Here is a 22,965-nt window from a genome sequence, read left to right as displayed (position 1 = left end):
AAACATCCGTATTTTTAGATTTTAGTTACTTTTGTAATAATAAATAAAGAATAAATATGAAAAACAAGAAAAAATGTACTTACCCAATCTTGTTTTTCCTGTCCTCGATTGTCGAGAACAGTTAAGCCTGATTGATTAAAGTAATTATAGTAAAGCACTTAACAATTTTTATTTAATTAAATAATGCACCAAAGAATATAGACTAATAGCATGCAAAAAATAGACAAATTCACTTACCTCTCAAAATTTTCTTGGGCTTCTAACTATGCGCCAAGAGCTGTTACAAATTCATCCAAGCTAGTCGTTCACTTTCCCACGAATCTTGTACTGTGAGTGAAATTGATGATATTCTGCTCAGAATACAATGCTATACAATATGTCATTTGATGGATGAAAACATTGACTTTCTATTGATTATAGGTAATACATAATGAAATGTAAGAGATAACTATCAAGGAATTGTGACAGGAGGGGGCTGATTTTCTTTTCAATAGCTCTGTAACCAAACAAAATTGGAGGCTATAAAAATTATGGTCTGTTTGAGCAATAATGATTTTATAGAGAGTATTTTACATTTAATTTCGTACATTTTTGAGGGATGATAGATGAAATAGGGATTATGACGTGCTAAGACAAAATGTACTACGTGGGTCACACTAGTGGAAATTCAGGATTTTAAAAAATATTTCCTTGTAGAATTAAGAACTTAAAGCATGTATATTATTAAAATATGGATTATTAGCTAATATTTTATGCTATTTTAATTGGTATAACATAAACAAAAAGTAGTTTAATAAAATTTTGAATGTAAGACACTAAAACCTTGTGTCATGAACAGTAAAGGGTAGCAACGGCGATAGGGTTAATGCTAAGATCAAATCCTTTGTTTCCATGCCCTTGCTGTTTAGAGGAAACACAACTTCCTTGTTACTGATAGATCTTGCATACTTCCAAGGTAATTAGATGAGAAAATCTACTGAGTATAGGTTGGTATTCTGCATAGAGTCGCACCACTCATTTGGATTATGGGAGCGATTCTCTCAAAACATGAGATGATATTTTGCTAGGAATACAAAGGTTCAATGTCTTTTTAATTTCTGATCATGTGATTACATGATTTTCCTAACTGACATGATTGATAATTCTACAAAGTAGTATATAAATTATATCTCATTAGTTATACTTGATATTTCAGTCATTGGTTTCTTGACCAAAAAAGTGTCCTAAGTTAGTACCTGAAATATTTTAAAGTACTATAAATAAAATACATATGGTTTTTGTTACTCTTCATCATGTTATTATCCATTTTACCATTATTTTTTATATTTATGTATATTTTTTACAGTGCCTCTTGTGATACAGCAGAAAGATAGGATAAAAGAGTATACTGATCTTGCTGTCGGATTTTTCTATGGTGAGATGGGTGTTGATTTTTGGAGTGCCAAACAGTGGGAATCCCAGTTTCAGGAATACCAAGTTTTAGTAATGACTGCAGAGATTTTTAGAATTATTTTGCACCATGGATTTATTCCTCTGTCAAAAGTTAATCTATTAATTTTTGATGAATGTCATGCAGCAGTGAAGAATCACCCTTACAAAGAAATAATGATTTGTTTTGATACTTGCCCAAAAGAAAATCATCCTAAGGTTCTTGGATTAACTGCATCTATTTTGAATGGCAAGTGTAAACCCAGTAAGTTAGAAAAACATATACAAAACCTAGAACTTAATTTGAGAAGTACAGCAGAAACAGCAAGGGACCTTATTTCTCTAAGTAAATATGGAACAAACCCCACAGAAAATGTTGTTGTTTGTGATTCTCTTGAAGCATCACAAAGCAGTGCAGTGCCAAATATACTAAATCATACTCTTTCATTTCTGAACTGTACTGATTTAACCCTAAGAGAAGAATATGTGGATTTACCTCATCCATCCACTCTGCCTAAAAAGTACTTAACTGACACAGTTAAAATTTTTTATGACCTTGGTCTTTGGTGTGGACAAAAAGCTGCAGAAATATTTATTAGTGAGTTGGATCAGGAAATTGAAACAATATTTTCAGATGATCATCGTAATTTTTTGATTATGACAAGAACAGCACTCCTAACAGTTGTTTATCTGTGTAAAAGTATATTGTCTTCTGATTGTATGGATGGTAGTAAAAAGGAAATAGATGTGATAGATAGTGTACCAGTTACATGTAAGTTAAGAAAGCTACTTGAAATACTGGAAGCTTTTAAACCTAGTTCAAAGGCAGGTGATCATGAGAACAACATAATCACTGGTATGCCAGAGTCTAGATTAGTAACAAAAGAAAAATCAAAATTAGCTGATGAATCTGATTACCTCTGTGGAATTATTTTTGTTAAACAGCGTAGCACTGCATTTTTAATCAATTTATGGTTAACAGAAGTCAGCAAAGCTTATACAGAGTATAGTTTTATAAAATCTGACTTTGTTGTAGGCCATGGTTTGGGAGGCACAAGTAAAACTACTAAAGAGGCTTTTATGTCTTTTCGAAAACAAGAGGAGACTTTGAAGAGGTTCAGAAACCATGATTGTAATATTCTCATTGCTACATCAGTAATTGAAGAAGGGATGGATGTACCTAAGTGCAACCTTGTTGTGAGATTTGATCCACCTCCAGATTATCGATCATATGTACAGTCCAAAGGACGAGCAAGAGCACCAGGTTCTCATTACATACTCATGGTTTCTGTAGATAAAAAAGAGGAATTGCTGAATACTGTTCAGGATTTTTTCAAAATTGAAAAGGTGTGTGTAGTTATTTTCCTGTTAGCATAAAAATTGTAAAAATGCTAGAAAGACCAAGAAATTAAATGAACTGAGTTATGATTGTGTGTCTGGATTTCATTGAGAATTGAAATGTGTAGGTTTTCAAGTTTATCATATTGTATGATTTTGTGTAATTGATATTGTAAGTTGTTTGTTTATTGAGTACATGTATATTTGTGTCAAGATCATATTTTTCTTTTTTTTTTTTTCAAAGTGTTTTTTTTTGTCCAAAGTGCAGCATGTAGTTTGTTCTACAGGTTAATAGTCAGTGCTTATACTCAGAAGGTATTTACCATCATGAGCAAAGAATGTGATTTTTCAGAGAATTTAACATTATATTTGGTTGATCTACTCCATCGACATGCTAGCTCTGATTTTCAAAATAGGATATTACCATCACCAGTTGCACTGTTTCCGGTGATGCAGTCCTCCAGACTCTCCAAAGCATTTTCCCTCCTTTTTCTAGTGGAGTATGAGACTCCTTACCATTTCTTAGCCATTGGAGTGGTGGACCATGTAGGCTTGTTCTCCTGAGTGATGAATCATACCGCTCAGTGGAAAGTAGGGTGGTGGCATTCTGCAGGTGTCGATAACGTATAGCACTTCCTAACACTGACCTGTTGTACAATTCCAGATGCCGCCAGGTTTTGGTTGTTGCACAGTGTCGTATTACTGTCTATATATATGACAGAATGCTTTTTTCTATCGTGTCATTCCTCCTTCTTATCATTCTCCATAGTTACATTCTAGGTGAGTCTGGTATTGGTTGGAGATGGCCTGGTCACAATTAAAAATCATGTGTCGATGGCATGATGCTCTACCTACCATGGACCTGATGTACAATTCCAGATGCTGCCTAGTTTTGGTTGAAGCACTCAACCATGTCACAAAATATGTCTATCATGGCAGTTTGTCCCTTGAGCTGAGACATTCCTCCTCCCCTACCATCCTCTGGAGCTACGTTCTTGGTGGTTCCTATGTTTTTTGAAGATGTATGCACAGCTGTGTATCATTCTCCTACCAAGGACTAGAAGTATCATACCCATTGCTGCTAGGTTTTAGATTGGAGATGTCATCCTGCTGGAGCTTTCCACCTTCCTACCATCGACTGGATATCGGTTCCTGGCAAATCTGGTGTTGGTTGTGTTGGAAATGCATGCAAATGGAGATGGATTTTGGTATGGAACCTCATCTACCCTACCAATTCCCATTTCAAGGTGAAGGGGTAGGTGATCCTCTACCTTCCATGGATCTTATGTACCATTCCAGATACTGCCTGGTATTGGATGAGATTGATCTAGTACTACAGTCTGTCACACCCTAGCCATTTGACACCCAAGTTCTCATTAATCGATCTAACATATTCTGGGATTCCTTTATGTTTTTCCACCTTTTATGTTTGCAACACGGTCATAAAAGAGTGAAGAGTATACCTGGATCAGATGTGATGTGGTCTCCTGCTGAGGTGTGATGTTTTTTCTTTTGTTTTACACATTCTAGTTTCTCTTTGGGCACTTCCTACAGGGAGATAATTTTTTTACCGGCCCTCCAAAGTTCAGTGTGGGATTCTATCTATTTTATGAGAAGAGGTAAGATATTGTATCGGAACTTAGCATTTTCCTACATTGAAAATGTACTCAAATATGTATTATTTTGACATTTCCCACCCAGCATCCTCACTTCCAGTGATATATAGTGTTGGTCTTCTGACCAATCTCGAAGTGATTAACAAGTGCAAATGTGAAGAGGGCACTAGTTACTATAGGAAGTGTGTCATGCTCCTATTGGTGGAGAGCTGCTGCATGATCGTTTGCTAGTAGTAGAGCATTGTAAATTTGCAGCTATTTTGTGATCGGAAATACATGTTCAGTGTAGGAAAATGCTAACTTTTGAATTTAAGTCTAATCCTCAAAATGGTTAGAAGTCATTCCAAAAAGACTTAAATTTCTAGAAATTAATTGTTCTAGCTTTAAAAATGTACAGAATATAGTTAGGGATATATGCTCAAATACATAGTCAATTTACAATGATATAATTCTGTAACAAAAGAAAAGCTATCATATGATTTCTTTTGTGCTTAATTGAATATGATTTTAAGCTATACATTCATAAAAGGAGTTACAACATTTAATCCAAGTCTATTTCATTTTAAAAGGAGTAACAGTTATGAGCCTGTCAGTGTTACCATCTAGTGAAAAGGTTTTCAAATTGTGTTCCATAGAAAAGTTTTATGTTAGATAAGAAAGAGTTTGTAGATAAGATCCTTTAAAGTTCAGTTATATAAACAAGATGAATGTGCATAAGTTTAAAGGAAAAGTCTAAAATTATACATTATATGACTTTCGAATTAAAGTGGAAAAAAATGTATTCTTTACTTGGCAATTTTGGTGCATTGTAAAATGATAACCTACCTGCCAATATAGCTCCACGAAAGGAGAGTGTTTATTGGAGCTTTCTTGCAAAGGAACATTAAGATCAGAGTTTAAAAGGAATCAACTATTAGATTGTTTGACTATTTCCTGCTACATACCAATGTCAGACATGATTTTCATCACTTGTGGCCATGAAGTCCAATTACAGAAGCAGGATGAATGCTAAACCTGACCTAAGGCTAAAGCTGATGACATCAACACTACAGAACTTTGTTCACCAAACAGGTGTACCCATCACATTAAAATGCTTATAATTGTTGCTAAATTATACTGTTATTATGTGATCTACCCTCTCTCCTCCACAAAAAATGCAATTCATTGGTGAAAAGAATAGTTTAGTTCACTAATCTAGTAAATGAAAGTGCTTTTTCAGTCATTAGTCAATGTAAAAGTATATTATATATATATGAAGAGTATATGTTATGTTTAAAAGCTGACTTGCAAAGTTTAATAGGACTGTTGTAGATACCAGATGAATACTCTGATCCATATATGACATATTTTCAGTAGCTCCTTCTTCGAAAGTGCCATGACCGAGAAATGCATGATGAAAAACAGATAGCTGACCATGTGATCAATGAGTTCAAAGCACCATACATGCCTGTAAAGAGGGATGGAGCACCACGTATTACTTTGTCTTCAGCCATCATGCTTGTCAACAGGTCAGTTCTAACAGTCGTGTATAAAGTATAATACTGTCATAACTGTACATTTTGTATTATTTTTTAGCAAAACTGTACTGATTCTTGTACATTTAAAAGAAAAGCATTTTAGAATTTAGAATGAGAAAATTAGTGAAAAAATTAGACGTGCATTTTTGGATAGTTTAGATAATTTTTGATATTCCTGAAACAAGAGCTTTTTTCTTTTTTTGTGTTGTTACTTTTAAAGTGTCTTAAGTCAAAAATGTATATTATGTGTAACTTATTGTGACATTCAGATCATGGAACTGGTACTGATTTTTTATATTATCAACTGACCTTCACCATTCAATAATCCTAGTCAGTTTCTAAACCACAGTAATCCAGATATTGAAACACTTCAAAAGAATAGTTTGTATGCAAATGTCATGATGTTTTATGGAGTGGCAGCTTTGATACCATGTTTGTAATATATCATGATGTAATGAAAGTTATGATTTCTACAAAATAATCACTTTATTATTTTTGTTTAATTTCTGCAATGTCTTTTGTGTACTTACACCAGTTCATTAGAATGATCAGATCTGAATACATACTTAGGTTATATTTTTTTACAAGAAAACCAGCTTTGGATCTTGTTCTCAAAGACACTTGAACAAACTTACTCTCTAACTTTGGAAAATATATATGCTGTATAAATCAATTTTTTTAGTTTTTTGTTTAGGTTTGTATGATTTATTGCTCATTCCAGTAATGCTTAAAAATCACCTATGTATAAAAATGATGACTATAGTGTATAAAATGTATCTAATATTCCATTTTTTATTATTGTTCCTTATTATGTAACAAATTTCTGTCGTGTTTGTAGACATGCCTCTTGTAAAGAATTTTAGTCTTGTTACAACCAAACAGTTTTTATGTGATTTATATGAGAAACAATTATTTTTCTGTTTGTCAAGTACATATTGTTACGTATCTGCTTGTTTGATAATTTCCCGTAAAAATTATTTCCGCGAAACTTCAGCAATACAAGTCCTTTCTTAATTAAAACTAGTTTATTCTTTCTCGTTACAAACTTTGTAATACACTTAATTTCCACAGTCACTTTAACTTAGCTATAATTCACAGCGATTTACACACTTTACTTACGGCTTGACTTGATTATCTGTCTCTATATCTCTCTTCAACCTCTCTATCTATGCAATCATTTGCCGGGCTTATATACTAAAATAGAGGGCATCTGGCAAACACTCGGGCTTTCATGATCCTTCAAGAATCTCATCATGTGTTACCAGCATCACGCGACTTCTGCTGTCGTAACAACATATATAGGCCAGTTGAGCTAAAAGCAGTTAGATACTTTAGAAACATTATCAATTGCAAGAAGCTTTTTTTAGTAAAGAAACTTGTGATATAAATCTGGTATTTACTATTTTATTAGTTTAATAGTTGCTGATGAGTTAATCTGTCAAACTGCTTAATTTTCTCACTACAGGTATGTTAAAGTGCATATATGTCACAATCTTTTGGAGAATGACATTCAAAATTTAAATAAACAGCTTTTTGTTATTTTATACAAATAAAATTAGCATCAAAACATAGTTAATGAATCAAATTTTAATATTATATTAGTTTTACATTTTTAATTTTTAAGAAAATGTTTAAAAAATCCTCAGTCTCCACTAATTTGAAAATTGTAACATTTGTTCTCTAGGTCTTCTATATTCTTAAATTTATCTATGATCCCTTTGAGTAGTACAGAATTTAATGTAAATTACTTATTATAATATAGTTATTACTAAGGCAAAGTATAATTTTTATAGTTTTCAAACTTATTTGTTCATGGAGCCAACTTCAACATCAGACCCACCAGTCACATCCTATTTTTCACAAGTTGCCACTAGTTCCTCTAACATTTTATACTACATTATTTATAACCAATAGAAAGCCAGAGTTTTAATCTATCAAATTTCATATTATATTACATTGTTTTCTGTACAGAGCATTCTCTGTTTCACTTTCAGTTTAAAACTTTTTCTCACGATATTCACATCAACAAGCTTAGCTGAAGTTTTAAAGGCTATTATCACATAGTTAGAAAGTCAGATGAATTGGGATAGTTATAGGACATTGCTTGGTTTGTGTGAATTAATTTTCTGTGTTCTTATATGAATTATTTAATTAAATAAAAATTATTTAGTGTAGTAGTACCATTAGTATAAAAAGTAGCCTTAAGTTTCATTGACTTTCATTGCACTTTTCATAACTGAAATTTTAAAGAGAATTGACAGGAAAAATAATGTTTAGGTTAACAAATTTCTTTTTATTGTTTCACTCATCATTCTGTCACACATGTATTACAGATGTCTATATTCCTCCCTCAATTATGCTCTTGTTACTCCATCTGTGTTGTGGGTCACAGTGGAGGTAGTTGCACATTATTATGGTTCCTTCCTTTCTGCTGCCCTTCAATGCTTATTATTCTGAGGATGTTACTGTGTCTGGGGCATTTCTGGTGAATATCACTTTTGAGACAGATGGCTTACATCACGCAGACATCTTTTTGATACTGGATATCAGGTTCTGGATTGATCCATCAATTTCTTGTATGAACATATGCCCCATTTGTGAGTCTGAGGGTTCTTGATTCCCTCCAGCCTCATGAACTTGAGGTGAAGATGGTATGCTCGTCTTTCCTATACCCACCAGATGGCTGGGTTTTAGATTGTAGTTGACTTGCCACCATTATAATCCTCTTTCTTAACCCCACATGGATGTCAGTTCCCAGTGGCCTGGGTTTTGGATTGTAGTTGACTTGCAGGTGGTATGATCTTTTCCCTCCCCCCACATGGATGTTGGTAACTGATGGCTAGGTTTTGGATTGTAGTTGACTTGTCACTGGTATGATTTTCTTTCCTACCCCAATATGGGTGTTGGTTCCCAGTGGCCTGGGTTTTGGATGTAGTTGACCTGCTGTGGACATTCCGTTACACCCTAGCCACTCCACACCTAGGACACATCCTTTTAATTTACCCACTTTTATAATTACTTGGATTGAGTTGCATAAATATTATATGGTTTGGATCACATTATGGCTGTAGTTCTCTCCCAATTGGATGTGCTCCTCTATTTTCTTCCCATATATGCAACATCTTTCTATGATGGGCAAAGAGTATACCTGGTTCAGACCATGTACAAACCATGTCACAATGTTTATAGATATATCATAGACAAATTTAGAAGAAAATAAACTGCTTTTGTAGAATGCTAAAAAAATGTAAGTACTGGCAAAAACCTAAATAAGTGTTTTACTTTATTGTACTATCTTTACATGATTGGTTAGTAGTAGTTGACCTTAGCGGGGAAAATATTACTATTTTCTAACATCAAAGGAAAAATCATTTGCCAATTAAAACATAGATGCACATGAGTAGTATATCTAATACCAGTGAGTCAGCTTACAATAAAAGGTTGAGTTTGTCATACACCAACTTAATAGTTGGTGTGTAATTACACACATGCCTGTGTGTAATTGATCAGTGAACAACAACAAGAAGAGACAAGAAGTATATTTAAAAATGAAGGCCACATATATAGTTTAATTAAACCTTATTGTTATACATGAAATATACTTAATTACCTATTGACAAATTAAACTGTGGCACAGTGCACCAGTAGCTAGTTTCATATATATATACTTATTGTTCTACTTGTGTCTAGGGGTATTTGGGCAAATTAACCTCAAATTTAAGCCACAATATCCAGAATTTTACTTGCAAAATACTTATTATTGAGTAAAAGCTGATTTTAAACCATATTGAATATTTGAGGGAGAGTGCCATGTATTCACTATTTTGGGTTAGTTCAGTTTCTAATACTCCTACCTGCAGTATTATTTGTCTTAAACTGTAGTTTTTGAGGGATTTTCATTTTACTATCTTATCTTTACATTGGTAACCTCATACTGTCCATTCATATTTTTCTTAGGAGTCCAGCCTGAATGATGAATATTATAAATATTCTATATCCACATGAAAGTTTTAATTTTTATGCTATGTTAAGAGTTGTTTTCTTTGCTTTTATTTTTGAATGCATTAATTTTTTTAGATATTGTGTAAAGTTACCAACTGATTCATTTACTCGATTGGCTCCAGAGTGTATAATAGAAGAAGTAGTTGAGGATTTTACTGGGACTTGTATGCAACTGAAATCAAGAAATCTGTACAGAGCCACAATTACTCTTCCAATTAATTCTCTACTGAAAGAACCGATCATAGTAAGTTTTATACATATTTATTTTAGGGTTATTGATTCTTTTAATTATGTTTCATAATATATGATATATACCGGGTATTTTTGGAATCCCTTGTCATTAGTCATGCTAGGGGAGACTACAGAGTTGTCCTAAAGACAGAAAATTGATTTGTGTATGAAGAATTATCTTTTTTTTTTTTTTTTAAGCTAGTGCATGAGTTCAATTCTAATGCAATGTAAATGGTTCCCTAGGCTACTGCTACTAGGGAGCTAAATATATTTTCAAACCATTGTACATTTTCTTGATCACTAACTGTTGTCCATTCCATGACAAAAATTCACCTCTGCATAAAGAAAAGCTATCTTCTTTGTGTGTCTGTGAAAGTGGTTTGCATGCCACTAGCCATGAGACAACTCCCGCCTAACTTAATGTGAATTGTGCTAGTACATAATGATGTCATCATGCGACAAAAGTCATCCACCTACAAGAAGGTGACACAACCTCCATGTGCAGTAACTCTTCCTATGCATTTGCACTCGTAGTGACTTCATTCTTCTCTTTGCCAGGTGAAGAGACATGTTCAAAATTTTCCATCTGAGTTCAGTTTGATGAGATTTTTATTTGTTAATGAAACCTTGGTTTTTGTTTCAAGAGCTTTGATTTTTTATCAGGAATTCTCAATTGATGGTGACTTATACTTAGTCCTGTGTGAGTGACAATATTACACACAGGCCTTATTTCTGTTATGGCTTCTGGAGGCTCTTTAACTGTGTGGGACATTGCAGCCATTGTTCAGTTTGTGGATTACCACATGCCTACTGGTCTCTTACTCCTGACTTGTTGGCCAAATTCTTTCTAATCCATCAGGAATGATCTCTTGAACTATGAATTTAACCGGATTTGCTGTGGTTACTGCCTTACCATTCAAGAAATGACATTAATCTTCCAATCTCTTCCTAGATTTCAATCTAAGGTATGGTCTGAACATATTCCAACCACACTACACGTATTGGCTCTTCAACCTCTAGTATGCAAATGCTTGGATGGTCATGTTCTCATTCTGCTCATTCCTGTGACACATGAAACTCATTTATCTCTTCCCCCCTTAAATTCCAGGTGAAGGGGATACCCTTGTTGAGATGGGATGTGGCCTTCCATGGGTGTGCCACTGTGGAGCCCCTCCCATCAGGTGTCACACTACATGGTCTTCCCTTTGGGTGGTTTCTGAAGGGAACTCATGTAATTTAAATCTTGCACCAGCCCCTCCAGTAATTCAGTGTGGGATTCTAACTTTTTTGTGTGCAAAAGTGAGTTATGATTGGTTGTCATGTGGCCATGTAGCTTAGAGGGAACACTGATTTCCACCCATCCTCCCTACTTCCAATGCACATTTTTATCTTGCCTCATCAAAGAATGAAGTCACGTCAAGTACAAGTTCATAAAAAGAGTAATTGTGCTTGGAGGTTATTTCACTCTTCTATTGTTGGAGGGCTACTGTTGCATGATGATAATATCATGCACCAGCATAGTTCATATTAAAACATGAAATTAGTTGGGAGTTGTCTCAAGGCAAGTGGCATGCAAATCACTTGTGCAGGCACACAAGGAAGATAGCTTATCTTTATGAGGTGAGTGTATATATATATATTAGAAATACATTTTAAGATGAAAATTTTAATGATCAATTGTAATCTAGTAGTATTATCAAGCATAAATACCAGTAAATTGTATTTCTATTGAATTATTGTTCATTTGATTGATGTAGAAGTAAGGCTTTTTTTAGTGTTCCCTTTAAATGCATGAACTTTGAATATTTCTGTAAGGATTGTATTTTAGCTTTTAAACATAAATTTAAAAGCACAATTAATTATCCTAACTAATACAGGTGTAGTTTTGTTTTGGTTATGATGTATGAATAACATGTAAAGAAAGATAAATCTAGGTGATCATAGATGTGAATATAAAGAGAGATGGTTACTATATATTCTCTTATCTCATATAGCAGTTTTACTACTTGTTTAGTAACTGGGGATTTTTTTCAAACTAGTTTTATTTTATTTCCATTCATTTTTTATTTAAGCTTTTCATATTAAATATTTTTAATAACATATTTTAACTTTAGTCTTATTTCTGGGGGCAAGGAAAGTAAAGTGACAGAAAATTGTGCTCTTGAAATTTTGTTTTTTTATTTATTTAAGGTCCAATTAATAATCTTCATATTTTTTTATTGATATTTTTCTTAATTGTGACTTATTTTTAGAATACAGTCGTCAATTTGAAACAATTTACTTGTTAGATTGGGCAATTTTATACTAAATTATTGATAATAAGTTAGACTTATGTTTGTTTGTCCTGTTGCTTTAGTGTCAAATAAAAAGTAAATAGTAGGCCTATTCTAAAGTATTGAGTAGTTAATTAATTAGTTTAGATATTAAGTTAGTAGGCCTATTTGTTAACTATTAAGATATTAATTTCTGGGGAGGTAGCAAAATACCCTATTTCACTGTTTTCAAAAATATAAAATTATATTATGTTAATTGAAGAATAAAGGTGTATGGCTTACTTAGTAATATTAAGCATTTATAGCATTTGATCTATATTACTGTATATATTAATATTCTAGTTAATAATATATTTATTTTGATAATGTAAAATAGTTAACTTGGATTAATTTATTAGTGCAATTATACACCAGATGTTGATGCTAGGCTGGGCTTGTATTTGCTTTCCTTGTTAATGTAGTGTCATGCATTGATTGCCAGTCTTGATCACTTTAATATGGAAAGTGCAGTCCCCTCGTATTTACATTAAGAACCTGGTGTAAAAAAAAAAGATGTATAATAATAATAGTAATAAATGATCAAATATAATTGATAAATAGTGAAAAACTACGTAGAAAATAACAACAGTAGGTTGTTGTTGACCAGTTGCCTCCCTTTGGTCTGTGGTTTGAAAGTAGAGATGGTACGATGTGTACTACCTGAATTGTGTACTGACAAACTTGCTGTGACAGTACTCCATAATTGGAGGGAGAAAACCTGTGCTCTCTGATGTAGGTGTAGATAGTACTGTTTACTACAAAGGGAAAGGTATTTGAGGAATGGATCCTTTGAGCCCCATCTTAGACAGTAGTGTTTATTATTAAGGTTTTGTTTGTGGATTTCTTCATTTGTTTATAGACATTTAATAGTACTAGAACCAGAACCCTGTTGAGTTTTAATACTTGTCCCCAGTGTTCAGATTTGGAAAGCATTGCTGTATATGATGTTTATTACTAGATAAATTAATCAGTTGGTCATTTTTTTATCAGACCATTTAGCTCAAAGTGTCTTTGAGTGTATCGGGTGTTGTGTAATAGGTTTAATCTTGCAGTTATTCAGATGCCCTGCATGGCCATCATATTTTTTCAAAACTGTATATACCTAACTTGAGTATACATGAGTAGTCTAAGCAAGGTACTTAACTGTTTTAAATTACAGCACTGCTCTTACATTTTATAAACATTGTACATTCAAGTACAAAATAAAACAAACAAAAAAATATTTTGTACATGAAGCACAAGTTTTCTCCTCGTTGGTTTTAATATTTATCTTCTCAAAGTGCATGATGATATTAAATATGAATACTCAGTTCCTTCTCATTGTATATATATAACATTTTATTTTGTTCCTCACAGCTGTAGCTAGATTTTCTTCTGTTCCTTCATATTTTTACATTGCTATTTCCTCTGTGTTTTATCCATCACTGTAGTTCTTGCACTCTATACACACATAATCTTTTGTCTAGTTTCATGTATGTTGGTATAAAGGGAAAGTTTTTATACATTCTTCTCGTTGTTCAAGCCTTAAAGAGATATATATATATATTGCATGTCTGCATTTTGGTAGGATTGTATTCATATATATATTTTAACTTTGTACTACTTTATTATGTTTTCCATCCCAACACTGTGTTTGCCAAGGTTTGCTTATTTTTGGTTTTTCCACCTATTACCACATACACATACACGTGTTTTCTTCCACTTGGTTTTGAAAGTGCTCCTTGATGTTTGTGAACCTCAGCTATTAATCTGGTTTGTCATAGAGTTACCTGTTAGGTCTTTGCTTCATCATTCTATTAAAGTCTGGAGTAGTCTAATGAACTTTGACATATGAATGACCATTATTTTGCACTTTAAAGCTGGTGATATTTGTCAAAACAAAAAAGAAGAAGAAAAAGCTGCTGTGTAAATAATGTAATGCATCACTGCTCTGGCAGCAGACAAGTAGTTTGTGATATAGTGAAAAGACTGATTGTTGGACCAGATAATCTGTAGTGATTTATTAAATTCACAGATTTTAATTTGGTAACATGTAACTTGGGAAGAGTTTGCTTTCAGTCTGTTGTTTGTATTTTGCAGGATGTTGCAAACACACACTAATTGAAATCTACATTTCTACAAAATAGCATGGAATTAAAATAAGCATTTGGTCTAAATAATCACATTTTCTCCATTTGTCCAACATCTTATTTATACAAGAATGTTTTCTAATGTGTTGACAATAATTCTAAAAACTTGTAAATGAAAGCAAAGAAGAATGTGTAATAAAGTGTAAACTATACTATGTCTGCCATATCCAGTGCTGATAAGGCCTTTTACATAATATTGGGGTTTATCAGGCCAGCTTGGATACAACAGAGGTAGTGGTTGAGACACTGATTATATCATCATTTTAATGAACAATATTTGTTAAGGTGTAAACTAGATGAAGAAATTTAATTATGATTATCATTTATTTATTTTTAACACTTGTTAGTTATATTTTCTTGAGTACTAGCATATACATCATTCAAATAAAGCATGAATAACTTTCAACTCTAAGAATTTGCATTTTATCCAGATGAACTTAAGAGTACAGCTATAACAATAGTGAAACAGTATGATATACTTTCTTTCAAGTGTACTATATATGCACATTACAGTTGTTTGAAATATTAACAAATAATTAAATGATGAAAAGTTTTAAGTTAAAATCTAAGACTGAAAGTTTTCATTAGGAAGAAAAAGGGCAAATGAAAGTTTTGTTCATAATTAAAAAAAAATGTTCACTAACTAACAGTAAAATAAAAATACAAAATCAAGAGAGTTATGTTACACATTTAAAAGAAAGATGAAATGATTTATTTTCAACCAGGGAGATATAATGCTCACCAAACGTTTAGCAAAGATGGCTGCAGCTTTAGATGTATGTAAGAAACTCCATGAAATTGGTAAGCTTATGATCCATTAGCTACCACAATATATTTGTTTTTAATGGTTCTGTAATCATTTTGTAAATACAAAAAAAAAGTAATTAAATTACATTTCAAATGTAATACATGTAAATATTTTTTTGTAAGATAGCATGAGAAACAAAAGGTATTTCCTGGAAGTGTAATTTAACAGTTCTATAGTATGAATAAAATTATCTTAATGTGTAATGAAACATATTCTGTGCGGTTTACTGATACTTTATAAGCCTAAATATCTAATTATATTGAATGTTAACAATTAACACTTCCATTTTTCTTTTTTTATATATTTTGAGATAGCATGGAACACATTTGGTTATTTCAGATAGTTTTTAATTTTCAATTTATACTTATTTTAAATTTTTTGTAGCTTTTGATGAATCTAAATATAAAATAATGCTTTGGGCTAATCAAAACTTTTCCATACAATGCCTTATATTGAAAGTATACCTTTTAAACCTTTCACCTCAAGCTGGTGCAGTTTGTATTGCTTTGACTGGGAAGGACGAATATACAAAAAACATACAGTAACTCTGAGCATTCCTCAAAGAACCTCTCAAGATTTTGTTAAAGTTTATAAGTATTTTGTACACAAAGAATGACATTATTTTAATTACATCTTTCTAATATAAATTTTATTTATCTATAGTAGTTATTTGCACTCAAACTGTTGAAATAGTTCAAGTGCAAGGTGATTTTCATTTTAAGTATAAAAATACGTTTCTTCACCTTATAGTTTCATATTTCATTTCAATAACCTCTAAAACCTCCTAAATGAATATGAGAAGTTTTTTTTAGATAAATATCTGTTTTATTTTTCATCTTTCTACCATATCACTAACTCTAGTTATTATCATCAATATACAATGCAATGAAATAATTAAAATTAGGAAACAGAAAAACAAAACACATATCTTTTAAATTTTGGAGAATATCTTTAAAGATGTTAATTTGTTAAATTCGTAATTTCATGTCTTTTCCTTTTCACATACAACTAATTTTTAATGTTTTATTTCCTTCCTTGTCCTTTACCACTTATTCATCTTGGCACAAGTCAACGGTGCTCTATAGACATATTATGAGCAACCCTTGAGCAAAATTTGCAAGCACATTGTAATATCATAAGCCCTGAAAACTGATGCAAAGTATAATATATATTTTAAAAAATGTTTAAACCTTTTAATTATGCATTTTAAAATATAATAGTATGACCTAAATACAATTTAAACTGTATTTCTAACTATAACATATTGTTATGTCTATGTTTGTTTCTTGATTTTCCGTAGAAATTCTTTCCGAAAAACTTCTGCGATACAAGCCCTTTTTTAAATAAAACTAGTTTATTCTTTCTCAATTCAACTTTGCAATACACCTAATTTCCATAGTCACTTTAACTTAAACACATACTATAATTCACAATGATTCACGCACTTTACTTATGGTGCCCGCTTGACTCGATTATCCGTGTCTATATCTTCAATCTATCTATCTGCAACTATATTCTTGCCAGCTTATATACTATAAAAGCGTACATCTTGTCTCTTCATGAATCTTCTAGATACTTATCACGTGTTACTAGTGTCACGTGACTTCCGCTGTCGTAAAAATATTTAGGTAAGAAACAACCATAAGTGCTATAGTTGATCAAGCAACCAATTATACTGCAGTCAGTTACATGTACTCCTTGACTACAGCTGCATGCCAATTTCAAAATAACCATTGTTATATTAAAGTGAAAAATGAATTATTTCTAATGATTATATACATGTGTATGTAACATCTACATATAGGCTAGAAAACTCAAACATATCTGTTGAAGGTGTGCATGGCACCTATCAGGGGTTGAAAAAATTTATTGTTTGAACTGCATTCATTCATTCACAGAATTTGAAATGTATGAGTCAAAAGGTTATGTAAGCATCTTTTAGTCCAAGCCTACATCTACACAACTGTCATTATATTATTGAATATACAGAGTGCCAGAGTAGAAAATTTTCATAGCTCGTTGGTCATGTGACAATACATCTGAAGTTTCAAGTACTTTTTGTGACTTTTTTTTTAATGAATTGTATGTATTGAACTTTTCTCTATATTATTAAAAGGCCTGATTTTCATGATAAAGTTATAAATTGAAAAACTTGGGTGCTTTGGCTGTGTAAGTGAAGATAATTACTTGCAAACTGTGTGTAAATTCTGATATATTTAGCATTAGTTTATGATTGAAACTAAAAATGTACTTTTAGGAATTTTCGGATTGTATAAAATAAGTTTGAATTTTGAATGTGAGTTCCCAGACCAATGTTACATGAATAAATTGGAATGTTTTTTATTTTTTTTCAAACTTAGGCTTTTATATAAGCTTGAAATAAACATTCAAATGTTGCAATCTATGTAAGAAATCCAAATAAAATCTGGTAGAGGATACATAAATCATTTAAAATAAAATTGAGATGAATGAAATTATTTGTAATACTAGTTATTTACACTAGCTGTCAAGCCTAAGCATATGAGATTTCAGAGTTTTATAAGATAATTAGATCATTAAAAAAAAGAATGTTTTATTTCATTAATTTCACTGTCACTTTGCACAGTTTCTATTATTTACTTGCAAAGTAACTGGAAAATTTAAATTTAACAGATAAGCAAAATATAATAAAATTAATCATTCAAATTATTTTCAGACATCTAATTGCGATGCAACTACTTTGTGTGGTGTGGTGAAGCCAGGCCTCTGTAATTTCAACCATTACTTCTGCATTTCCTTTTTGACTGCATGGAGTGAAATATTTTCAGTTTGTTTGTTTGAAATTAAGCACAATGCTTCACAATGGGCTATCTGTGCTCTGCCCACCACTGGTATCAAAACCCTGTTTCTAGTGTTGTAAGTCTGCAGACATACTGCTCTGCCACTGGGGGCAAATATTTTCAGTTATTATACATATAAGAAATGTTTTGTCTTAACCCTATCACCCCGTGTACCCTTTACTGTGCATGACACAAGATTTTGATGTCTTACATTCAAAATTCTACTAAATTACTTTTTTTTACATTATACCAATTAGAATAGCGTAAAATCTTAGCTAATAATCATAATTTTATTAGTATACAAGTTTTAAGTTATTAATTTTACAAGGCAGTATTTAAAAATATCCTGAATTTTCTATAGTGTGACCCATGTGACACATTTTCTCTTAGCATGTCATCATCCCTATTTTATCCACCACTTGAAGAAGTATGAAATTAAACGTAAAATACTCTTCAATTTTGTTTGGCTACAGAGCTATCCAATAGAAAATCAGACCCATCCTGCCTCATCCACCTGTCACATCTTGTCTTTCACAATTTGTTGATAGTTTTCTCTTATGTTTCATTATATATTACCTATAACCAATAGAATGTCAAGGTTTACATCCATAAAATCACATATTGTATAACATTATGTTCTGAACCATTAAATGTCAATTTAATTTAGAGTACAAGCAACGTTCCCATGGGAAAGTTAACAACTAGCTTGGACGAATTTGTAACAGCTCTTGTTACATAGCTAGAAAGCCAGGAAAATTTAGAGAGGTAAGGGAATTTGTCTACTTTTTGCATGTTATTAGTCTATATTCTTTGGTGCATTATTTACTTAAATAAAAATTATTAAGTGTATTACTATCTATAGTATATAAAATTAGGGTTAACTCTCGTCTTAAACCCGAGAGCAAAAAAAAAAGATTTATTTCTTGTTTTTCATACTTATTCTTTATTTGTTATTATAAAAGTAACTAAAATATAAAAATATCGACCTTTTTAAGTTATTTAAAACTAGATTAGGTAAAATAAGTAATAATAATAATATAATTAAATTGGTTCACGAAGCATGCATGGGAGCAGCTCATGAGTAATGTAATTCAATAGCGTAATGTGAGCAGCACGTTCCCAAGTGACTTACAAATTATAATGGCACTGATAGCAGTTAGACATGGTTCAAAGGGCAATAAAATAATAAAATTTCGTTATCAACAGATGTATACTGTTACGAACTTAGAGCTACTTAGGATAAACGAATGTTGTTTCAGGTTACAGTTTGAAGTCATTCTAGAAAGAAAAAAGGGTAATTTAGATTTATTTCAATTTTTTTTTGGATGGTACGAGTCGGTCGAATAGACAGATCCCATTTTGAGATAGGTTAGAGAAAATAACAGATAAACTATAAAGTTTTACTGAAAAAAACCGTTTAAAATACATTTAGGAGGTTTTAGGGATTACACAAAGGAAATTTGAGATTTTTGAGATGAGGAGAAATATTTTTAATTTTAACATAAAAATTACTTTGCACATGGAATATTCAAAACAAATACTCAATATATTAAAGAACAAATCTTTATTTTATTTTATTAAAAATACTTCACTAAAAAAAAATATTTTTTGTAAATGAAAGGCTCATAATATGAACTGAAAGACTGCCAAATTTTGTGAAGATATATACACTATATTGAAAGTTAGAAGTATTAAATCTATAAAGACTTTAATTGAGTACAAAGAGATCATGTGGTCAGTCAAATTGACTGAGCCTGTCTTGAAATAGTTAATGAGCTAGATGTTCCAAAACAGTGATATAAGCTTAAAAGTGATGATCGCTTTAGGATAGCTAAGGTTTGCAATTACATGAAGTAAATAGTTTTTATCACAGCAAATGAAATTTTAGCTGTAATATTGGTGCAGTAACCAAAATTTGAGTTATTTAAATGATTGTGCTACAGAAGTACCACAGAGATCAAGGATTTTAAATTATTTAATAATTATTCATAATTTTGAGTAATATTTAAAATTATGTTTTATGTTTCTTTAAGTTAGTTTTTAAGTATGTGAAAACTATTAATTGGATTACTCATATATTTTGGGTTTAAAAGGTGTATCGCCTTTTTTATTTAAAATTATTAATGCATTTTTCAACTTTACAGGAGAATTAGATGATAATTTTGTTCCTGTTGGCAAAGAGGACAAAAAATTTGAAGAATTATTTGAAGAATTAGAAAAGGAAGAAGTTACTCATGGCTTAGCCAAACCTGGTACAACCAACAGAAGACAGGTCTACAACAAAAAGGTACAATTTATGCTGTTTGATCAGCATTTTATTAGTATATTTTGATGGACCATTAACTGTAATATTCTACGTTGATTAAAGACAAAATATTTCTGTATTTTGGTCTATAACCTGTTTTCCAGTATTTTATTTATCCTTCATGATGTTAGAAAAACACATAGGTTCAAGAAATCTTGATACAAGATGATAAAAACCCTATAACCTGAGCGCTGTCGAAAGGTGGACCTTTTTTCTTCAGGGGCAAACTGGAAATTTATCCTTCATTAGTAATAGACACCTTCTGGTCAATTATTTATTTCTTAATTTAAATGATTATCAAATTATTAAAATGTCATAGAAAATTACATTTTAGATAGTGAACATTAGACAACAGTATTGTAAATTCTCTTTTGTGTTATTTTTTGTACTGTAGAGTATGTTTTTTGTTAATGTTTTCCATAGAGGACAAACATATATATGCAATGTATAAAAATAGATATATTCTACATGTGTGAAATATGAAAAGCTTTTCCTTGTTGAGTTGGCTGAATTTCATGCTGTTAACAGCCAAGTGCCTTTAGTTTCTTAATGTCTTTGACACATGTGATATATGAAATGTTTTTCATAGTTTGGCTGATTTATTTCATGCTGTTATTGATCAAATGACATTATTTTCTTGATGTCCTTGACACAGTACAAAGCACACATCGGTGCATTCAGAGTTCTCTGATCTCCCAGACCCTCAGTGGCACAGCGGTATGTTTGCGGACTTATACCGTCAGAAACCGGGTTTCGAAACCCATGGTAGGCAGAGCACAGATAGCCCTTTGTGTAGCTTTGTGCTTAATAACAAACAACCAATCTCCCACTTTTCAGGTACCTGAATGCTCATCACTTTCAAAGAATGATCCCCTTTTAAAGTGGAGAGTATAAGACAAGTAATTATATGAAACATTTTCCTCAGAGAAAAATAACTGTAAAATAAATTTTATGTTTTTTCACTTATAGTTAAATCATTCACGGTGATTATGGTGGTTTTCATATATATTATTACAATAAACTGATACATATGAGACATTTTATTTTTCTTTCAGTAGTTCTCCTCTTTGTTATTGCTGGCCTGGTGGTTCTGGTGCTCAATTCACAGTCTCCAGATCATGGGTTTGAATCCCGTCACTGAACACGCACACCCATTCAGCTGTTGGGGTGCTATAATGTGATAGTTAACTCATTTCTTGTTGCAAAGAGTAGCCCAAGATTTAATAGTAGGTGATGTTGACTAGCTGCTTTTCCTCTAGTCTATCTATCATTTTCAAATTAGGGACAGATAGCACAGATTGTCCTCAAGTAGCTTTGTGCAAAAATTCCACAGAATAAACAAACAAATTACTTTTCATTACTGTTAATAGTCCTCTTTATTTTATTAATTAATTTATTTTTTTAGAATTAAGATAAATGTCAACTAAGTATTTAATTCCAAAAATCGAAAAACTTTTCCTTGTTGAGTTGGTTGATTTCATTCTGTTAACTCTCTCAACATGGGCTTGGGCAATTTGAGTGACCACATGTAATCTCTAAAACCTCTTAAATGCATTTCAAACTTTTTTTCAGTAACACTTTATAGTTTATGTGTTATTTTCTCTACTCTATCTTAAAACGGGATCAGTCACTTCAACTGACTTCGTAACCACCAACAAAAAAATAAAATTGAAATAAATCTAAATTATCCTTTTTTTTATTTCTAGTATGACTTCAAGTATGACTTCTAGTATGTAACATGAAACTATGTTTGTTTATCCTAAATAGCTTTAAGGTCATAACAGTATATCTAGTTATAATTACATTTTATTGTTTTATTGCCCTTTGAACCATGTCTAACTACTACCTGTGCCATTATAAGTTGTAAATCACTCGGGATATGTGCAACTCACATTATGCTATTGAATTACATTACCCATGAACTGTTCGCATGCATGCCTCATGAAACATTTTTATTACATTATTTACCTAATTTAATTTTAACTATCTTAAACAGATCCCTATTAGTTACTTTTATAATAATAAATAAAGAATAAATATGAACAAGAAATAAGATATTTACCCAATCTTCTTTTTTCTTGCTGTCAATTGTTGATGACACTTAACTGTACTTTTTTTTACTAATGGTAGTAATGCACTAAATAATTTCTATTTAATTAAATAATGCACCAAAGAACATAGACTAATAACACGCAAAAAGTAGACAATTTCCCTTAACTCTCAAATTTTTTCTGGCTTTCTAACTATGCAACAAAAGCCATTACAAATTCATCGAAGCTAGTCCTTAGCTTTCCCATAGAACAGAGCTTGTACTCTGAGTAAAACTGATGATTATCTGTTCAGAACACAATATTATACAATACATCATTTGATGGATGTAAACCTTTACTTTCTATTGGTTATAGGTAATATATAATTAAATATAAGTGAGAACTATTAACAAATCCTGAGAGAGAGGGT

The 22,965-nt window shown here is 31.6% G+C and overlaps 1 protein-coding gene across 2 annotated transcripts in view; it reads left to right on the top strand.

The window, feature by feature from the left end:
- The window catches only part of LOC106459167 (endoribonuclease Dicer-like), a 66,603-nt gene that overhangs the window by 10,739 nt on the left and 32,899 nt on the right, over positions 1 to 22,965 (top strand). For both annotated transcript variants that reach the window (XM_022385596.1, XM_013918762.2), the window contains exons 4-8: positions 1,346 to 2,775; positions 5,739 to 5,890; positions 9,977 to 10,145; positions 15,299 to 15,374; positions 20,345 to 20,487. In XM_022385596.1, coding sequence (XP_022241304.1) covers positions 1,346 to 2,775; positions 5,739 to 5,890; positions 9,977 to 10,145; positions 15,299 to 15,374; positions 20,345 to 20,487 — 1,970 coding nt within the window. The remainder of the gene's footprint in view (positions 1 to 1,345; positions 2,776 to 5,738; positions 5,891 to 9,976; positions 10,146 to 15,298; positions 15,375 to 20,344; positions 20,488 to 22,965) is intronic.

Source organism: Limulus polyphemus, unplaced genomic scaffold (genome assembly GCF_000517525.1).
Source record: "Limulus polyphemus unplaced genomic scaffold, Limulus_polyphemus-2.1.2 Scaffold570, whole genome shotgun sequence".
In the NCBI taxonomy this organism is placed as follows: Eukaryota; Metazoa; Arthropoda; class Merostomata; order Xiphosura; family Limulidae; genus Limulus; species Limulus polyphemus.
Note: the sequence above shows the minus strand (reverse complement) of the source record. Positions and strands in the feature narration are given on the sequence as shown.